The 18,596-nt window shown below is 34.9% G+C and overlaps 1 protein-coding gene and 1 pseudogene across 11 annotated transcripts in view; both read right to left on the bottom strand.

Moving 5' to 3' along the window:
- ANKRD28 (ankyrin repeat domain 28) overlaps nt 1–18,596 on the bottom strand; it is a 207,393-nt gene that overhangs the window by 18,215 nt on the left and 170,582 nt on the right. For all 10 annotated transcript variants that reach the window (XM_079116407.1, XM_079116406.1, XM_079116408.1 and 7 more), the window contains 7 exons: nt 10,854–10,965; nt 9,792–9,818; nt 9,346–9,420; nt 5,718–5,919; nt 3,497–3,584; nt 3,111–3,228; nt 2,334–2,553 (listed from right to left, as the gene is read on the bottom strand). In XM_079116407.1, the coding sequence (XP_078972533.1) occupies nt 2,334–2,553; nt 3,111–3,228; nt 3,497–3,584; nt 5,718–5,919; nt 9,346–9,420; nt 9,792–9,818; nt 10,854–10,965 (842 nt within the window). The remainder of the gene's footprint in view (nt 1–2,333; nt 2,554–3,110; nt 3,229–3,496; nt 3,585–5,717; nt 5,920–9,345; nt 9,421–9,791; nt 9,819–10,853; nt 10,966–18,596) is intronic.
- Nucleotides 10,861–16,751, bottom strand: LOC306646431 (palmitoyltransferase ZDHHC6-like; annotated as a pseudogene). The gene is made up of 2 exons (XR_013766924.1): nt 11,697–16,751; nt 10,861–10,965 (listed from the first exon to the last, which is right to left on the bottom strand). The product of XR_013766924.1 is annotated as a palmitoyltransferase ZDHHC6-like (transcript).

Raw genomic sequence — 18,596 nt, 5'->3', positions numbered from 1 at the left:
TTTCATTTGAATTTTGACAGAAGGGTTGTTTTCTGTTCTACTGGAGTGATTCCAATTTTCTTTCCAGTCATACAACAATTACTAGTCAAAGTAAAACCATTTTACATATTCTACTTTCAGAATGTTAAATTATAAAGCAGTCTTTTGGCTATAAATATGGTATTAATTTTAGACTGTCTGTAAGGTCTCTTATTGCATATAACTAACACACATTTAATTTCTTCCCGTTCAATTCAGAATCGCAATTTTTCTACAGTCTGAAAATCAGGCACATCTGTTGATTTTTAAATGGCAACCAAGCATAAAGTTTGTGCAAAATTCTGTCTCTTATAACAAAATGTACTTTGGAGTTGAAGTTAAGCAGTCACAGAATAGAAATAATTTTCTACACATAGACCTGAAAAGAAATGTTATAATAGGGAACAACTCTCCAAATGACAAAGCATACCTGAGATAAAATAACTTTTGGAAAAAAATTATTGGTATCATTGATATATTAAAAACAATAACAAACCAGTAAACAAGTCTGTTTCATAATAGTTTTATCTCTTATACAAACAAAATTTACATTTGGAGATATTTTCCCACTGTATTAGGTATTTTGGGTTTTCCTCATATTCACAAAATGTCAAGTCACATTAAAAAATGAATTAAATTTTAATGGCAAAATACAGTCTCTTCTTTGAGTTAGGACTAATCTTTGGTCATTACATTATAATCATTAAATACAAGCTTCAGTGAGTTGAAAGGGAAAAAGAAAAGTCAAAACCTAAAGGCTTTATAGTTTTAAAAACTGTTTTAGTTAAGAATAAAAGGCAGTAAAAAGGAAAACATACCAAGCTAAGCTTTTGGAATTCATAACAGATTTAATTATTTTAGTTTCTAGTTCTATCCATACTCAGAGTTGAAGAATGACCAACTGTAGGACAACCTCCATTCTCCACCCCAAAAAGAGAAGAATCTAAAAATTTGACAGTGAAAGAAATGAAACTCTTAACTCTAGCACAAGAATTAGTATGAAAGCAGAAATAACTTATCTAGGAAATCCTTATGAACATTTACTTAAACCATAATTTTATAGATTCAGAGTTTTCCTCTTTCACCATAATTCAGTAACATTGGCAGAATGTTACTGAAGCATGTTACATGAAGCAGCAGATTATAGGCCAACAGAAAACCTCAGTTCTTTGGTTAACATACTCAGCTGATTTCAGAACAGATTCTACACTTGAACTACAGCTTTGTGGACATGGGTTCACAACAAACATTAATCTCAAATATTACAAGTGAAATTCCTAACAAATTTTAAACACCTTTCTACCTGCTAAAGACTTAAGCCCAAACTTTTGATAGAACTACTGCTAATACTACATATAATAAATTTGAATGTTTTTTAAGATGATCAAATCAAGGAAAAAAATTAATATAGCAATAAGCTTCACTATGTAAATTATTTTAGTGACATTTTTATAAGCCAAACTCCTTTAAAAAATTTTTTTGGTACTGGGTGTTGAACCCAGGAATCCTTTGTCACTGAGCTCCCAGTTCTTTTTTAAAAATTTGAGGCAGGGTCTCCCTAAGTTGCCACAGGGCTTTGCTAAATTCCTGAGGCTGACCTTGGATCTGTGATCCTCCTGTCTCAGACTTCTGAGCTGATGGGATTTTAAGTGTGTGTCACTGCACCTGGCTCTAAACTCCATTTTTAACATTAATATCTTAAAAATAGCTTTTTGCTACCCTGAATGACCTTTTGTGGGTCTACCTATAAAAGGCATGACTGTGACTGAGTCTCTAGAAAGCTAGAAATAAGTCTGTTCTAACAATGCAGTAAAGTTAGAAAGTTTCTAACATCTGCTAGGGTTTTATTCCTTTAAAACATTTTGAGCATATTAGTGGTGATAAAAGGATCTTATATTTCGATGTGCTCAAGAAACATACACAGATTTCAATTTGGAGTGTGATGCATTTCACTGTTTTCCCTACATAATTTTTTCCCAATACAAGAACATTTAGAAAGTAAAAGTATATAATAAAAATACAAACATACTATATAAAAGACATGAGAAATACTATAAAACCTATTAAAATGTAAAATATTAAAGATCTAAGAAAAACTTTTTAAAAGATGTCATTGCTTAACTCAAAAAACTTTGACAACTATCATGACAAAGGACAGGAGGGAGCTATAACTAAATAGTAGATTGTTCCTAGGCGTCCTACTAATCTTAAATTTTAAGCTTACAAATATATTAATATCAGAATGTATTATAGTTAATTGTCTCTATTCAATATACAGCAGGCATTTAATTCAGGTTTTTATCTGTATACTTAACCATTGTAGCAAGCCCAGTGAAGTGCAGTATATCCATGATTGTCTGCTATGGCTGGGTTTGCATCCATAGATGCTGCTGACTGCAGTAGGGCTCCAAGAACACCAATGTGTCCACAGGCAGCTGACAAGTGTATAGGTGTCCGACCCCTGCTATCCCGTAGTAAACACTTAGCACCATGTTGAAGTAATGCATCTACACATTCTTCATGGCCTGTAACTGCCTAAAAGAAAAATAATTTGCTTGTAGTCAAATGTTTTACGTTGGATGCTATATGACAACTTTAGCTAATTTAGAAGTTTTGAAGTCCATACTCCCCATATCTTCCTGCCAACTAGGGCCACTTTTTATATTCTGAATGTTCAGTATATTTTTATTGGAAGTGGTTTAAAAATTCAGGTAAAGTAGCAATTCTGTCAAAGCACTAGAAATATGAGAAACTTAGAACTGAGGAGATACACTAGTAAGTCAATGAAAATAATAATTCAAAGGTGAAAAGGTTAAGATAAAATCTAAGAAAATAGTTAAGATAATGGAAAAATGACAAAAGATATTAATTTCTTTCAAGGTTTTAGGTATTTCAACTGTTGTTACAACATTACTATTCTCTGGATCAAGTTACATATTTTAAGTATTCCAAATTAGCATTTAAAAACTTAATTAAAAAACCCCAACACTTAATGTCTGGTAGAAAATTAATAAAGAAAAATAAACAGTCTGGTTTAGTTTTAAGTAGTATGAGGTCACAAGAGTTTTTTGCAAAGAAAAAAGATGACTTACCCCTCTATGCAATGCTGTCCTTCCCCATTTATCTTTGGCATCTACATTTGCTCCTTTGTTCAGTAGTGAGTACACACAGTCTGTATGCCCATTGAGCACAGACAGCATGAGAGGTGTCCTGAACAAGAGAATAGTTTTAGTGCTACCACTTAAAACTGTACTAGATAAAAACAAACAAACAAACAAAAAAATGTAATGTCCTGTTTTTTAAATATGCCTTGTTTGATACAACTTTAAGTATACTTATATTAAAAACTATTTAAGTATACTTATATTAAAAACTATTATTTGATGTTACTCAGTTACATTACTATGACAGACTTACCAACGTATGTAGAATAATACCTTAGAAGTAATTCAATATTTTAAAAATTATTAAAACTTACTGTCCATTTCCATCTTGAATATCTACTGCATTCTGTGGTTCTGCATTTCCTATTAACAATCGTAAGCATTCTGAATGACCATTTGTTGCTGTAAAGTGAAATTTAAAAATTTCAGTAAATAAATAATAAAACAGAAAATGTCCATCTTAGAGTGCATTTAGAATGTAACTTTGGGGGCTAAGGATATAGCTCAGTGGAATTCTTGCCTAGGATCCATGGGGCCCTGGGTTTGATCCCCACTACCAAAAAAAGTGTACAATGTAACTTTGGGATAATTTCACTGAATTCAGTACATAAGAAGGAAAACTACATGTACAAAGTGATGTCTACTTGCTTTTACTGTTAAAGCTGAACAGATATGAATTCCTGATGGTAAATCAGAGTAGGCACTTAGCTCTAAGTCAGGGAAGGTTGAACTGCCTCCAGCCACAGGACAAAATGAAGTCAATTACATTAGACCAAGTCAATCACAACCACCCGAATGTCCTCTGACAATGATCAGTTGCAAGGTGAGCACTACTTCCCAATTTGATCAGTGTGATGTTGAGAGGCCTAGAGGGCTTGTACAGAACACTTTTGACTCTGAATAATGGAAAACCCCCTTCTTTCCTGATCTAGGATGTAACCCTGTAAAGAAATAGCAACCATCCTGCAACATAAATGCAAAGACAAGAAGAGTAACAGAGAATCTGGTGGAGCTCTGACATCACTGTGGAACCAACCAATTCTGAAATTGCATCTGCCTCTGGATTATTTTATGTGAGAGACTAAACCCCTGTCACTAAAGTCACTTGCAGTTGGGTACCCTATTATTTATAGCTGGAAGAATTCCAAATGCTATATACATATACATATTATGAATAAGAAAAATGACATATCTATAAAGAACATTTTTTCATGTCCAAATGCATAAAACAGGCAAGTAGAAGTAGCCCAAAGAAAACAGGTGACTTTGAAACTGAGTTAAATATGCGAAATGCAGGATCTGCCCATATATAATACAGTTTGAAATTTAAAGAAGTTTATAAGCCACAAAATGATGCTGAAAGGAATGTCTTTCACTATTTCTCCTAATTAAAAAAAGATGAAAAAAACTAGTGAAAGCAAACTAGGGTCAAATATTCTATAGTACTTTCTGACCCCCATTTGACTTGTATGCTGCACTCTGCCAACAGCTCTCTTAATAATTAACAACAGTGCCAAATACTTAGGGATGGTTCAAAAGAATCTTGGCCCATCATTTATTTATTTGTTTTTAAATTTATTAGCATTATTTTTTGGGTACTGGGGATTGAATCCAGGGTACTTTGGAACTGAGCTATATCCTCAGCTTTTTTTTTTTCCTTTTTCTATTTTGAAACAGAGGCTGGCCTGGAACTTGAAATTCTCCTACTTCAACCTCCTCAGTTGTTGGAATTACAAGCATGCTCTATCATGCCTGGATGTGTTTTTTTTAATTTTTAGAATTTAAATGTTAAAATTTTTTATTTATTTTTATATTTTGATTCATTATACACAAATGGGGTACAACTTTTCATTTCTATGGTTGTACACAATATAAATTGATACCATTTGTGTAATCATACATGTATTAAATGTGTTCTTAAGAATCACTCAATAAATGCAGACTTAGTGAAGTGAATCTAATCATATAAAGGCAGCCTACTGTGGATAAGAAAAACACTTCAGTAAAAGATTTCCTCAATTGTATCATTCCTGGCTATTTAAAATAAACACTGCTTTATAGTAATTCCTGCAGAACTGTGAATCTGCATCTTCTAGTGATATATTGTTGGTACCAAGTAATTACAATGACTTATAAGTCTTAGCATTTTTCACATTTGAAAAATAATAAAATTACAACTCAGAGTAGTTCTTGCATAAAGTAGGTTCTATATATTTGCTGTACAATGGTAAAAATAACTAAAAATGTTTATCAATTGTTAATGAAAGCACACACCAATCTGAAATGGCTCCCATCAGAAGGTAAAAAAAATACTGTTCCGTTTCATGATAAAATATTTCACAAGGTAGATTATTACATAAATCCAATTTCTAAGGCAGATAATGATTTAAAAAAATTAGCGTGCTGTTGGTTTTCAACTGAAAATATAATCATTTGATCATTTTAAGTTTTTAAAAAATTAAGATATATACCAGGAGTATTATATACCAGAAATGGAAAAAGAACATTAGATGAATAGCACAAAATTTGTCCTACCTGCTGCGTGTATAGGAGTTCGCTTCAAAATGTAATCTTTCACTAAGATTGAGGCTCCCTGATTAATGAGTACATCCACACATTCAACATGGCCCTTAAATGCTGCAAGATCTAAGGGAGTTCTTCCACTATTATTTCTCACATCAAGATCTAACAAAGACTGTACCAACACTTCCAGTGCTTGATGGTGACCATGATAGGCCTAGAAATAAAAAAAAAATTAATAAAAATACATATTTAAAAAACAAAACAATAAAAATTTACAAATTTAGACTGACATCCTACATTCTTTTCTTTCTTTCTGTGCTGGCTCTGCCAATGACATATAACCCCAAGACCATAAACACTTAAGAAAAAAGTAAAGTAAGAAAACTTATCTTCACATCATTATTATATTCAAGATATACAAACTTCTATATTGAGAATTCAGAAAATTAACTGTACATTTTTTAAAGCAACACAGCAGACTACAATATTAGGAAACAGGTATTCGCCAACTAACAAAGTTTAAATTACAGGTTGGTATTTTCATGCGAATACAATGCCTGGTTCATGGCAGACATTCAATAGATATAAACTCAGTAAAAGTTCTGATTTTAATTAAAGTCTATGATTTCAAAAAAGTGTTCTTAATCACAGTTCAGTGTTTTGCATTAACTCCCTGATAGAATTTTACCATACTTAATTTGGAGGGGTAGCTGTAGTAATGAATTGAATCAGTAATTGAGTCTTTTGATTTCTCAAAGTGACTACCCCATTCCATAATGTACCACAGTTCAAAAATAAACTTTCTCTTAACCCAAAAATACTTAATCAAGCTCTGGTCAATTATCTGCCTTGTGCCAGGCATTGTCCTAGCTATGTAAGAGTAAGATACAAAGATTGTCAAGTTGAAAGTTCCCCCTCCCCCCATCTAATACTAGAGGTTGAACCCAGGAGCACTCTACCATTGAGTTTCACCTCCAGTCCTTTTTCTTTTTAATTCTGAGACAGGGTCTCACTAAGTTGCTAAGGGTGGCCTCGAACTTGCTGTAACATACTGGCTGAAGTCTCTTCTTTATATAGTATGATAGAGGGCTTTCTGGATAATTCATTAAAAAAGCCATTGTGTGTACTGAACATTTATATAGGACTGGATACTCAGCAGGACATTAAGCAATAATAAGCTTTAAAAGACTTCATTTCTTATACAAAATATTAGAAAGTACCACCAAGAGATAAAGTTGCTCTGGATCTTAGTGATCTCTTTGATGGTTCTGTGTAGGAAGTTTTATGACGTATAAGCTTGACTACCTCAAAAGTTAAAGTGACTATACACTACAGAACACTACTGTTCTAGGATAACATGAATTTTTTTCATCAAAACCCAATCACTGAAATTATACTACTAGAAGAATGAACTTTGAGGAACACCACTGAATGTGGAAGAAGAAAGTACAAAAAGACGAGAGAAAATAAGAGCTGTGAGGCTTTGGCCACAGGGTTGTTCCCTTCATCATGTCCTCATAAAGGACTGGGAAAAGGAATGTGTACGTCTAGTACCAGCAAAGTTAAGAATCAAGATTAGTTTCCTTAACCACAGGTTAGTATTTTTACTGTACCAAGTTGCTCAAATGGGAAGTTAGAGTGAAAAACTAATATAACCAAGGTTTGAAAATGTCTTGGTTAGATATGAAATGCAAATGTGGCAGCATTTCATTGAATCACCTTTCATTGAGCCTAATAAGTAAATTTTAAAACTGCTACTGTTTCAGCTTAAAATACTACCTAGCACACTCATGTTCATAGCAGTATTTATTCAGATAGCCAAGAGATAGAAGCAATCTAAGTGTACACTGGTATATGAATATATAAACATATACACAATGGGATATTATTCAGTCTTAAATATGTAAAAAATCCTGACACATTACAACATGGATAAATTTTTTTTCATTTTTTTTTTTAGCTGTAGATGGACACAAAACTTTTATTTTATTTATTTATTTTTAAGTGATGCTGAGGATCAAATCCAATGCCTACAACATGCGAGACAAGCCTCTACCACTGAGCACAACCCTAGACCAACAACATGGAGATATCTTGAGGAGGATGGTGTATTAAGTGAAATAAACCAGTAACAAAAAAAAAAAAAAAAAAAAAAAAATCGACTTAGACGGGGTATCTAGATAAGATTAGATAGTCAAAAATCATAGGAACGGCTAGAGGGAGGGGGAAACAGGGAGCTATTGTTTAATGAGTATATACAGTGTTCAGTTTTGCAAGATAAGTAATTTCTGGAGATTAGGTGCACATCAATGTGAATATATTTAACACTAGGAACTATACACTAAGAAGGAACACTGTGCCAGGAATGGTAGCATATGCCTGTAATCCCAACAATTCCGGAAGCTGAGGAAGGGAGGAGGATTGAGAGTTCAAAGCCAGCCTTAGCAACTTACTGAGACCCTGCCTCAAAATAAAAGTAGGGGCTGGGGAGGTAGCTCAGTTGGTAGAGTGCTTGCCTTGTAAGCACAAGGCCCTGGGTTCAATCCCCAGCACCCAAAAAATAAATAAATAAATAAATAAATAAATAAATAAATAAATAGGGGTGGGGATATAGCTCATATTCCATAATACACTGGGGCAGAAAGCAGAAAATTCAGTGTATCAGTGTTAGAACAAGGAGAATATTCAGATTAAAAACTAACAATTCATATGAAAAGAAACAAATGGATTATTGATTTTAGTAATCCCCATTAAGTCAAATATATAACCTAAAAAAAATTTTACATTATTTAACATGAGAGGTCTCACAAACAGCTAGTGACAGTATCCTTTTCTCCTAATTATCATCAAGTCCCCCATCCAACCAACTATAACATCTTTGTTTAAAAAATAAATTCTTTTTTCCTGGGGATGAAGCTCAGTGGTAAAGCACTTGCCTAGCTTGTGTGAGGCCCAGTGTTCAATCCCTAGCATTGGGGAAGAAAAATAACAACCCCAAGCCCCAAAACTTTAAGTACAGAAAGGTAGACTGGGTTCTACTTAAAATTTCTTAAGGTAATGCATTCCCATATTTAATAAAAAAAAAAGAAAAAAGCTGTTAAATTCTTTGCTAACTTTCTGTTAGTGACTGATAGCGAGAGGAAAAATTCCAAGGAATCTTTAAAAGTAGAACAGACATTATAGATCATGTCGCCAAATCCTGTAGTGTGAATAACTTAAGTAGCACTGAACACACAACTAGTAAGAACCACAAGATCACAAAGTAAGCAAAAAACTATAGAATTTGTTTTTATTTGTGTATACCATCTGCTTAGCAAGTTAGAAGTCCTTCTACCAGGACAGCACATTTGAAAGCTCGTGTCACAGGCATATTCTTTCTATATTAGAGTAAGGGGGGGGGGGAAGGGAGGCGAAAGGAAGGGAGGAAGGAAGAAAAAAATGGAAGGAAGGAAGGAGCAGCAAATTAAAAACGGTGAAGTAAAGAATTCTCTGGATTAAAAAAAGTTCTTAAAGTTTTAGCTGCTTGATAACTACTACATGGACCAAAAGCTCAGGCAGGGCACTAGTTTGAGTCAATGCAAATAGATATTAGATATTTCAGTAAAGCAGCCATCAAGTTGGCTGTGAAGGCAGTACTCACAGCCAAGTGTAAAGGGCTTATTGTTGCTCTGTTATCGGAATCACTTAGCATGTCTGTCCCGGAGGTTTCCATTAACTGAAAAAGAAGGGGCATTTTTAATGTGAGGAATGAAATTTTCAGATATACTATAGCAGTTATTCCTCTCATCCCCCTGTTCAAATCCATTTTAGAGCATATATCCACAATTCAGTAAGTTTATAGAACAGAATTATTACCAAAGTATGGTAAGGACCACAGACTAAAATCTTTGAGGAAGACTGTAAAATCAAGACTTTGGGAAAATGTTTTTCACCTTCCACCAGTGAATATTTCCATTACCCCAAATACATAATTTCTACCACTATCTTTGTTCTTAGAGATATGTGAAAACATCTTTAGCTTCAATTCTAATGAGGGCAAAGAAATACAACATTCAGAATGGTAGGGGAGAATCGACTAATACTTACAACATCTAAAGGAGTTTCACTCGCAATCTGAAATAAAGGTTAAAAACAAAAATATTTAGGAAGTATTCATATATATTAAGTTTCTATTTACACAGGCCATTTTAAACTTCTGTTCTAAACCCATGTTTTATTTGTGTATAAAAAATTATATATTTTTTGAAAACAATTACAAACAGATCACAAGTGTACATATGTAGTTCTAAGATTTTAGTCCAAAGATCCATAAGCTAAGGAAATAGGTGGTATTTTTGTAACAGCATTCTAAATGGTGTAATAAATACACTAACCTTGATTTTCTTTTATATCCACTCCCCTTCAGTTTTATTGCCCCTTGAAGGGAAGCAAAATTTAATGTAATCTGAATTATGAATCTATATAAAAAAGCTGAAGCATCTGTCACACAGGAGTATATTTTAACTCATTCCTTAGCTTTCCTCCTGGTTTGGCAAAGAGGGGTGAATGGAACATATTTTCTGTGATAGACCACAGTGGAAATGAAATTTCTTTGGCAGAAGGAGAGCCTCCTTTATTAAGGGGTACTGTGAAAGGAAAGAACTTTTCAGAATTTCCTAAGAATAAGGAGGTAGGGAAATTTCTCTCACATGAGACATGGTTAGTTTTTTTAGAAATTTACAGAAAACATAAATGCTGCAGACTACACAGACACGGGGTGATATAAGGTAAGGCTGGAAGTAGCCCTTTCCAGAGATATTATTTTTGAGATGGGGGTCTTACTATGTTGCCCAGGCTGAATCCAAACTCCTGGGCTCAAGTGCTCCTCCTGCCTGTGCCCCCTGAGTAGTTGGGACTACAGGTGTGTGGCACGGTGCCCAACTCCTCACCAGAGATTTAATTTTATCCTCTCACCTTGCTTTTTGAAAAGTTAAAGAGAACGAGAGATAACTTACTAAGAAGGCAAGAATGAATTTAAGAATTACATAGATTCTGACAATGCTAAAAAGCAAAAGAAAGTTTGTTTCTTGAATCATTTATTCTCATTTTCATTATGTAAGCAGACCATTAACTCACACTATTCCTTTAATAACAATTCAGAAATCTTACCAGTTGAAGACACAGACGGTGACCATAAGCAGCTGAATAATGAACTGCATTGTATCCTTGTTTGTCCCGGATCCCTGGATTTGCATCATTTCTTAATAAGTATTCCAGGCACCTACATACAGTAACAACATAATGAAAATTCTAAACCCTGCATTTTAACCAATGACAAAGAGATAAATTTAAAAACGACAATTTTTCTTACACTTGATTAAGCAAAAATAATAAAAATATCTATACTATAAATATGTCATTTGAATGACAGTCACTAAAGTATGAAAATACCAATCAAATGTACATATAAGAATCTACTTCCTTCAAAGTGAATAACTCCAAAGTATATCAGAAAGATTAGTAGCCCTGAAACTTTTTTCAACAGCCAGTTTATGGCACCATCTACTCAAACAACAGGATTAAACTCTTAGTGGTGGTAAGCATACAATGATGGCAATATTACCACTCATCAAGAACAAAGAGTAAGTATCAGGAAGCGCAAGAAAAGCTGTTTAAAAAAACAAAACAAAACAAAACAAAACAAATCAAACTATGTAAGAAACCAAGATCAGAACTCAATGATCTTGAATTAGAGAACTGAGAAGGGTAGAAACAGGGTGAAAGTGGTATGGAGGAAACAAGAAAGGCCTTCTCATAAGACATCCTCCTTTTCATTTCTGTGCTATTAAAATATAAGGAAAATAATTTAAAAAGGCATGTTAAGATTCATAATTTGTTATATTTTTAATAAATATTGTTAGTATAGGAAAAATAAAAGATACTGAATTTCATGAAAAGTAAGAGATTTGCTTCTAGAGATAGCTTGGCATCATCAGGTGTGGTGGCGCACACCTGTAATCCCAGGAACTCCGGAGGCTGAGGAGGGAGGATTGAAAGTTCAAGGCCAGCCTCAGTAACTTAGCCAGATTCTGTCTCAAAATGAAAAATAGAAAAGGATGTAGTTCAGTGGTAAAATGCCCCCAGGTGTTCAATCCCCAGTACCAAAACAACAATACCAACAACAACAATGACAAGACAGTTACATGGTATCAGTGATCTTGGACAAATCATTTCACCTTTAAAGTGAGATGACTTCTGCATTAATTTGATAGATGGGAATGAGGACATTATCCAGATAATCTGAAGCCCATACATGCCCAAATTTCAAGTCTGTAATTTACTCAGTGACAATGTGTCTTGCATTCCAATGTGTCTACTCCAGTGTTAATTATACTTATGTTAAAAAGTTTTTAAAAAATTATAATAGCTCAATGGTACAACACTTGCCTAGCACGTGTGAGGCACTGAGTTTGATCCTCAGCACCACATAACAATAAATAAAATAAAGGTCTTGTGTCCATCCACAACTTGAAAAAAAAAAAAAAGAAAAAGAAAAAAACATTGATGTGTCTATTTGGGTGGCAATGGTACATCTTATAACCCTAGCTATGTGGGAAACTGAGTAGTAGGGTTCCAAGTTCTAGGCCAACCAAGGCAACTTAGGGAGATCCTGTGCCATTTAAACAAAAACAAAGGGTTGGGGATGTAGCTTGGGAGGAGAGCACCTGATGAACATCTGTGAAGCCCTGGGTTCAACCCCCAGTCTGCAAAATAAATAAATAAACATAAATTTAAAAATGATACTGAGGTTATATAAAAACAAATGGAAAGAAACTAGAGGCGATTCAAGATGGTGAATTATAGGAAGGCTGCATTTTCACTTCTCTGTGGCTTGGGATTCAAACAGCAGGAGTACTGCTTCTCAGCAAGGTAGGTGTGAAAGGGAATTGACTGAAATTTAATACAGGGCAGTCACAGTCTTTTAGAGACTCAAAAGTTTGTGTGCACTGAACAAAGAACAATAAAGTACATGGGAGCCAAGCTAGTTGCAGCAGCAGTAAGCACTGATTCCCCACAGAGAGGACGGATAACACACAGAGAGAAACAATGGACAAATTAAGCAGAAAAACCTGTGCATCAGAAAAGCAGCATAAACTTAGCTGATCTAGAGACTACACAGCCAACTGATGTCTGAAAAGTACACTGCATTTCCCACCTGGCAAGAAGCGAGCTGAGGTGGGAGCCATCATAAAGTGGCCATGCTATGGGAGCCGGATCACAGCAAACATTGCTGTACTGTCTCTGCAAGCATCTACAATGTGGTCTAGGGTGCACCTAGTACAGTGTGAGTGAAACAGGCAGAGAGAAAATTGTACTCAGGGGAATAAAGTCAGAAAAACTGAAGGGATTACAATTAGCTTTTGAGTCTGGTGGCTCACATGAACAGCTGAAGAGGATTGGGAAACTGAAGAAGTGGGCATGAATACATACATTCAGGAACTAAGCCTGGGAAGGGTGTGTTCGTGAGCAGTAGAGTATGTGGAGGATTGGCTCCCCTGCCCTGTGAGTAGAATTCTTAGAAGCTCCTGAGATCCAGACTCCTGACACAGATTGGCAAAATCAGGGACCTAGGGGTAAGCTGAGCTAATCTTTCCAGAGCAGAGCCAGCTAAGTCCCCAAGGTCTGATTAGACCTAAGCCCATTACCTGAACTTTCATCTCAATATCTGCAGAGGTGACCCCTGTGAGTGCATCAATCTGGTATGTGTGGACAAAACCCAATCTATAGTATTTCCTATGTCATTCTACCTTATACTGGTGAGAAGGGAGGCCAACCACTTTTTCAACCAGCTTCAGTTTTAGGCCACTCCAGGTGGCAGCTCAGTGAGCAACACAAAGAGAAAGGAGTTAACAATCCCTGCCCCCGTCCTGGCCCCTCTCAGTATATAGCCCAAGAATAGGCAAGAAGGACAGTAGGGTATGGACAGCTGACCACCTCAATGGCGACCATTCTTTCATTTTTCATTAAGAATCAATCTTTCTTTCTTCCTTTCTTTATTTCAGTGTTCTTGCTGTGCTGATTGGTTTGTGAACATATATATATATTTTTAAACCATTTTTAGCATTTTTTTTTAAAACAATAGTTATTTTTCCTTATCTTTTGAGGGTTAGGGTTTTTTGTCTATTTCTCTTTCTTCTTTATTCTCTAACAGTCACATTTTTTTGCTCTCTTTCCCTCTTCCTTTATAGTCATCACTTGCTATATCTTTTTTACATTGTTTTTTAATATTCTAATTTTTGTAGCCTTCCTATCACATTATTTTCTCTTAATGATCTATATTTTTACCATCTTTTAGAGCTACTTGGTTCATATAACTCCTGTCCCCTCCATTTATGTTGTTGCAGTTAGTAATACTGTGGATAACATGGTTGATTCCTGCAGTTTCCTTTAATGCCACATCTACTTCACAGTTATTTCTTGTTTTTGCTATTGGCAACCGTTGACCCCCTATAGCTGTTTTTATGGTATTAGTGTTGCAGATGTCATAGTGGGCATCGGGTATTTATTTTAATGTTATATATTGTTTTCTTAAGTTGCTGCTCTTGTTTCTGTCCCTCTTTTCTGTGAGGTGCTGGAAATCTATAAAAACATCACAAGTTCACAGAGTAGACACTCTGCTGCTGAATTAAACCCAGCCAAGCTATAGCACAATTTGCTCCACAAATTAACCATACTTAAACTTCAGTGGTACTTTAATACAAAGAACAGAATAGAAAAAAACCCCAAGTCATTCCCAAGTAAAAATTCCCACTCATGGATGTCACTCCTACAGCAAAAACAGAATAAACACAAAGGCTGTCAATACCACATCTACTAGGGTTCTCAATCTAGATCTTTCTAGGAAAACATTGGCAAGAGAAGGTTGAGCCCTAAAAAAGCTTACACATAAGAGTGGAAAAGAAATCCTTCGCAACAGGTGCATAAAACCCAACACAGGAATATAAGAAGTATGAAGAAACAAGGTAACTCAACATCTCCTTAAGTTCATAACTCACTTCTAAAGATACTGAAGTGGATAAAATATAAGAAAAAGATAGTAAAAATATTATAAAAATGATCAAAGAATAACAAGTGAACACAGAAAAATGAATGAATTAAGAAAGTCAATATAGGATATGAATAAGAAATTCAATAAGGAGACAGAGATACTCAAAAAGAACCAAACAGAAATCTTGGAAATAAAACACAATGAATCAAATAAAATGTTCAGTTTAAAGTCCCTCTAACAGAAGTAGATCATGCTGAGAGCTGCAGGACAAAGTGGCCAGTCCATAAACACTGAGACAGTATTAAAGAAAAGAAGTAGTCAAGACATGAACATTCAAGAATTCTGGGACAACATTAAGAGACAAAATGATTTAAAAATCATTGCGATCGAGGAAGTTGTGCTATGTAGGCTAATGGCATGGACAACCTCTTCAGGGAAAAGATAACAGTAAAATATCTAAACCTTGAGAACAATATGGACATCCAGAAGCATGACATATTCAGAACCCCAAAGAGACAAGATCAAAAAAAAAAAAAAAAAAAAAAAAGAACTTTTCCAAGGCACATTATAAGTAAAATGCCTAACATTGAGAACAAAGAATTTTTAAATACAGAACATCCAATGATCTTTATCTGATTTTACAAAATCCAAATTATTAAAAGGCAGGTAACAAAAACTGAGCTTATAATGAATCTGACAAATGAAGTTCTACAGTATCCATAATATTAGATAATAAATAACTGAGGGGGAAACAAAATTATCACATGAAGATGCTCCTGGTAAAAGGGGAATTCAACATGCAGGTGAGGTCCAGAGTGGGTAGTACATTTAAAACCAACCAACCAACCTAGAGAACTCACACCTAGAGAAAACACAATTAAGTTATTTGGGTGAAATGTTTTTCCTTTTAGGGGGAAGAGGTCGTAAAGAGGCAGGAATTCAAAGGCATATGTAGAATGGCTTCTCCATTTCAAAGTGGTAATAAAAATATTTAAATCATGGCACCAGGGCACCTTTGAGGAAAAGAATACCTCAAAGAAGGTTCACTGCATAATTTTTAGTAATAAGTACAATTTAAAAATTGAAGTAAATGTAAAGAAAAATTTCATATTAACAGTCCCATCTGTTTTTCTTCTCACCCTCTGGGGCTGGATTTTCTTTAGCATCACAAGGATACTTTTCCACATGGTTTCTAGGGAACCAAGCTCTTATTCATGTAACACCTACAAAGGAATCACCCAGAATTTTGTCTCCATATAAGCAGTAATGAACTCCCCTTTTTGTAGCTGTATTTGAGGTTCTTCAGGGTAAGAGCTTCTGATGATTCTGTTTCCTTTATTCAACAGGCAGAAGGCATGATTTTAATCTTCTGACTTTATAGCAAACACTTCTGACTCCCTCATCTGCTTTTTGTTTCCACTGTTCTACTGTTAAACTGTACTGGTAACAGTCTTCTTTTATTGGTCACTAATTCATTTCCTTCTGGGACCCCTGACCATGTAAATACCTGTTTGAAGTTTTTCTAACTACTTCCCATATCATAAGGGAAAACGCAAGACTTCATCTTGTTGGTAATATTGAATTTGAGCTTTAGCCTTCTCTTCAGTCCATGATTCAAAGTAAGTTTTGTTTCTGAAATTGTTTTCTTCTATATAAAAGATACAATCTTAACAGCTATGGCTGTTCCTAAAGTTAATCCCAAGGCAGACAAAGGTGGCAGCAAATGCAACTAATTCAAAGGGAACAAATGGAAGAGGATCTTTCTGGGCTGCACTCATATCAATCTTTACTATGTTCCACCCAAAGAGCCAATTATACATTGAATGTACACAGTCATAACAAAAATGAAAGCAGCATGGATAAAATGCAGTGGTGCTCAAAGAAGAAACAAATATGAATGAAGCATAATTTTGGTAACCACAACAGTTGTTGATCCAAGGATGGTGATGGCCCATTTTCCTCACACATCTGTTTCATGTTCTGCAGTGATGTGAAAATGGTGCCTTGTATGTTTGGCAAACAAGTTAACCTGAGAATTTTCCAGTTTCTACCTCAAAGGAACATGGAATTGAGCCAGATGCTGTGATGCATGCCTGCAACCCCCGCAACTCAGGAGGCTCAGGCAGAAGACTGCAAACTTGAGGTCAGTCTCAGCAATTTAGCAAGATCCTAACCATCAGAGAGACATTGTCTCAAAAAATAAAAAGAATTCGGATGTAGCTCAGTAGTAAACACCCCTGGTATTCAATCCCCAGTACCAAAAACAAATACATAAAAACAGGGCATTGAAGTAATTATAAATCTTAACAGTCCACTTTATCAGCATGAAGTTCACACTTACAGAACAGCCATACAGAACAGTCATACAGAACAGCCAATACAACAACACAATTATAGCCACTGTACAACATACTGCTATAACACCAAAGTGTATGATGGGATGCCAGTGATACACTCTTTAATTCCTGGAGATTTTCAAACTTGATAAATGAGCAAAATGTATTCAATTTGGTAAAGAATGACTTTCTACTTTAAAAAGTTATAGATTTTCTTTTGCTGTGCACATATTTCCATGTGCCACAAGTTCCTGTGTTTTCCTTAACTGTCATGCCTTCAAGTTATGGGATGTTAATGCAGATTATGCCATTTTTCACCATTAATCATTCAGCGCTCTTTATCTTAACTAGGAGATCCATTCAGTACCATTGTTTGCAGCCTAACATCAGTTTGGTGCTTAGCTGCTGCATTTCTGGGACAGCCTGGGCTCACCCTGCACAGACTTTCTCCTTTTTGGATAACCCTGTCATACATACCTCCACCCAGACAAAGCAGAAAACAAGTCCTGAATGCCAGAGCTGGAGGTTGGGACCTGCTCTAACCCAGGCATCTCTCCACCAATGGCTTCACCACCACTTTCCCCAAGAATAGAATTTTAAAAGCTTCAACAGAAAAATGTCAGGTCATATTGAGAAGAAGCCCCGAAAGAAAATAATGGTCAACCAGGATTGCTATATCCAACAAAGTGATCCTTCAGAATTTAAGAGGAGAAGAAAACCTTCCATGACAGGTAGAGGATAAAAGAATTTATGACTACTTAAACTAGTACCACAGAAAATAATTAAGGAAATACTACACTCAGAAGAATCAAAAACAAACTCAGAGCTCACAAATGGATGATCTTATTTGATGAGTAGCTAAGCAAATGAGAAACAGCCCTAAATTAAACATGATAAATAAATAAAATGGCAAAAATTCATAAACCCTCTCTATAATAACAAATGGTCTCAACTCTCCAAATTTATGACACAGACTGCCAGAATTAATCCACTATAAATTTTTTGTTTGCAAGAGACTCATCTTACAGGCAGAGATGGTCACACGCTGAAAGTGAAAGAATGGAAATTGAAAAACCATGCAAATAGAACCTGAAAACATGGAGGAGTAACAACTCTAATCTGACAAAGCAGGTTTCAAGCCAAAATTAATCAGAAGAGACAAAAAAGATCACTTTATACTGGTAAAAGGAACAATCTAATAAGAATTATAATGATAGTAGATAGTTATGTCCCAAATATTGGTTCATCTAATTACATAAACAAACACTGCTTGAATAAAAGATTCAGGCTGACCTCAATACAATAATACTACATGATTTCAACACATATCTCTGATCAATAGATAGGTAATTTAGATATAAACTCAATATATTATTAAGAATTTTCAGACTTAAAAAAATATATCAAATGGACTTAACAGATACGTATAGAATATTTCATCTAGCAATAGTTGAATATATTTTTTTCTCAGTTGCTCATGGAAGCTTCTCCAAAATAGATCATTTTATAGGCCACAAAACTACTCTT

The sequence above is a fragment of the Sciurus vulgaris genome, assembly GCF_902686455.1.
Source record: "Sciurus vulgaris genome assembly, chromosome: 16".
Taxonomy (NCBI): Eukaryota; Metazoa; Chordata; class Mammalia; order Rodentia; family Sciuridae; genus Sciurus; species Sciurus vulgaris.
The sequence above is the reverse complement of the archived record's forward strand: the minus strand, read 5'-3'. Positions and strand labels throughout refer to the sequence as shown.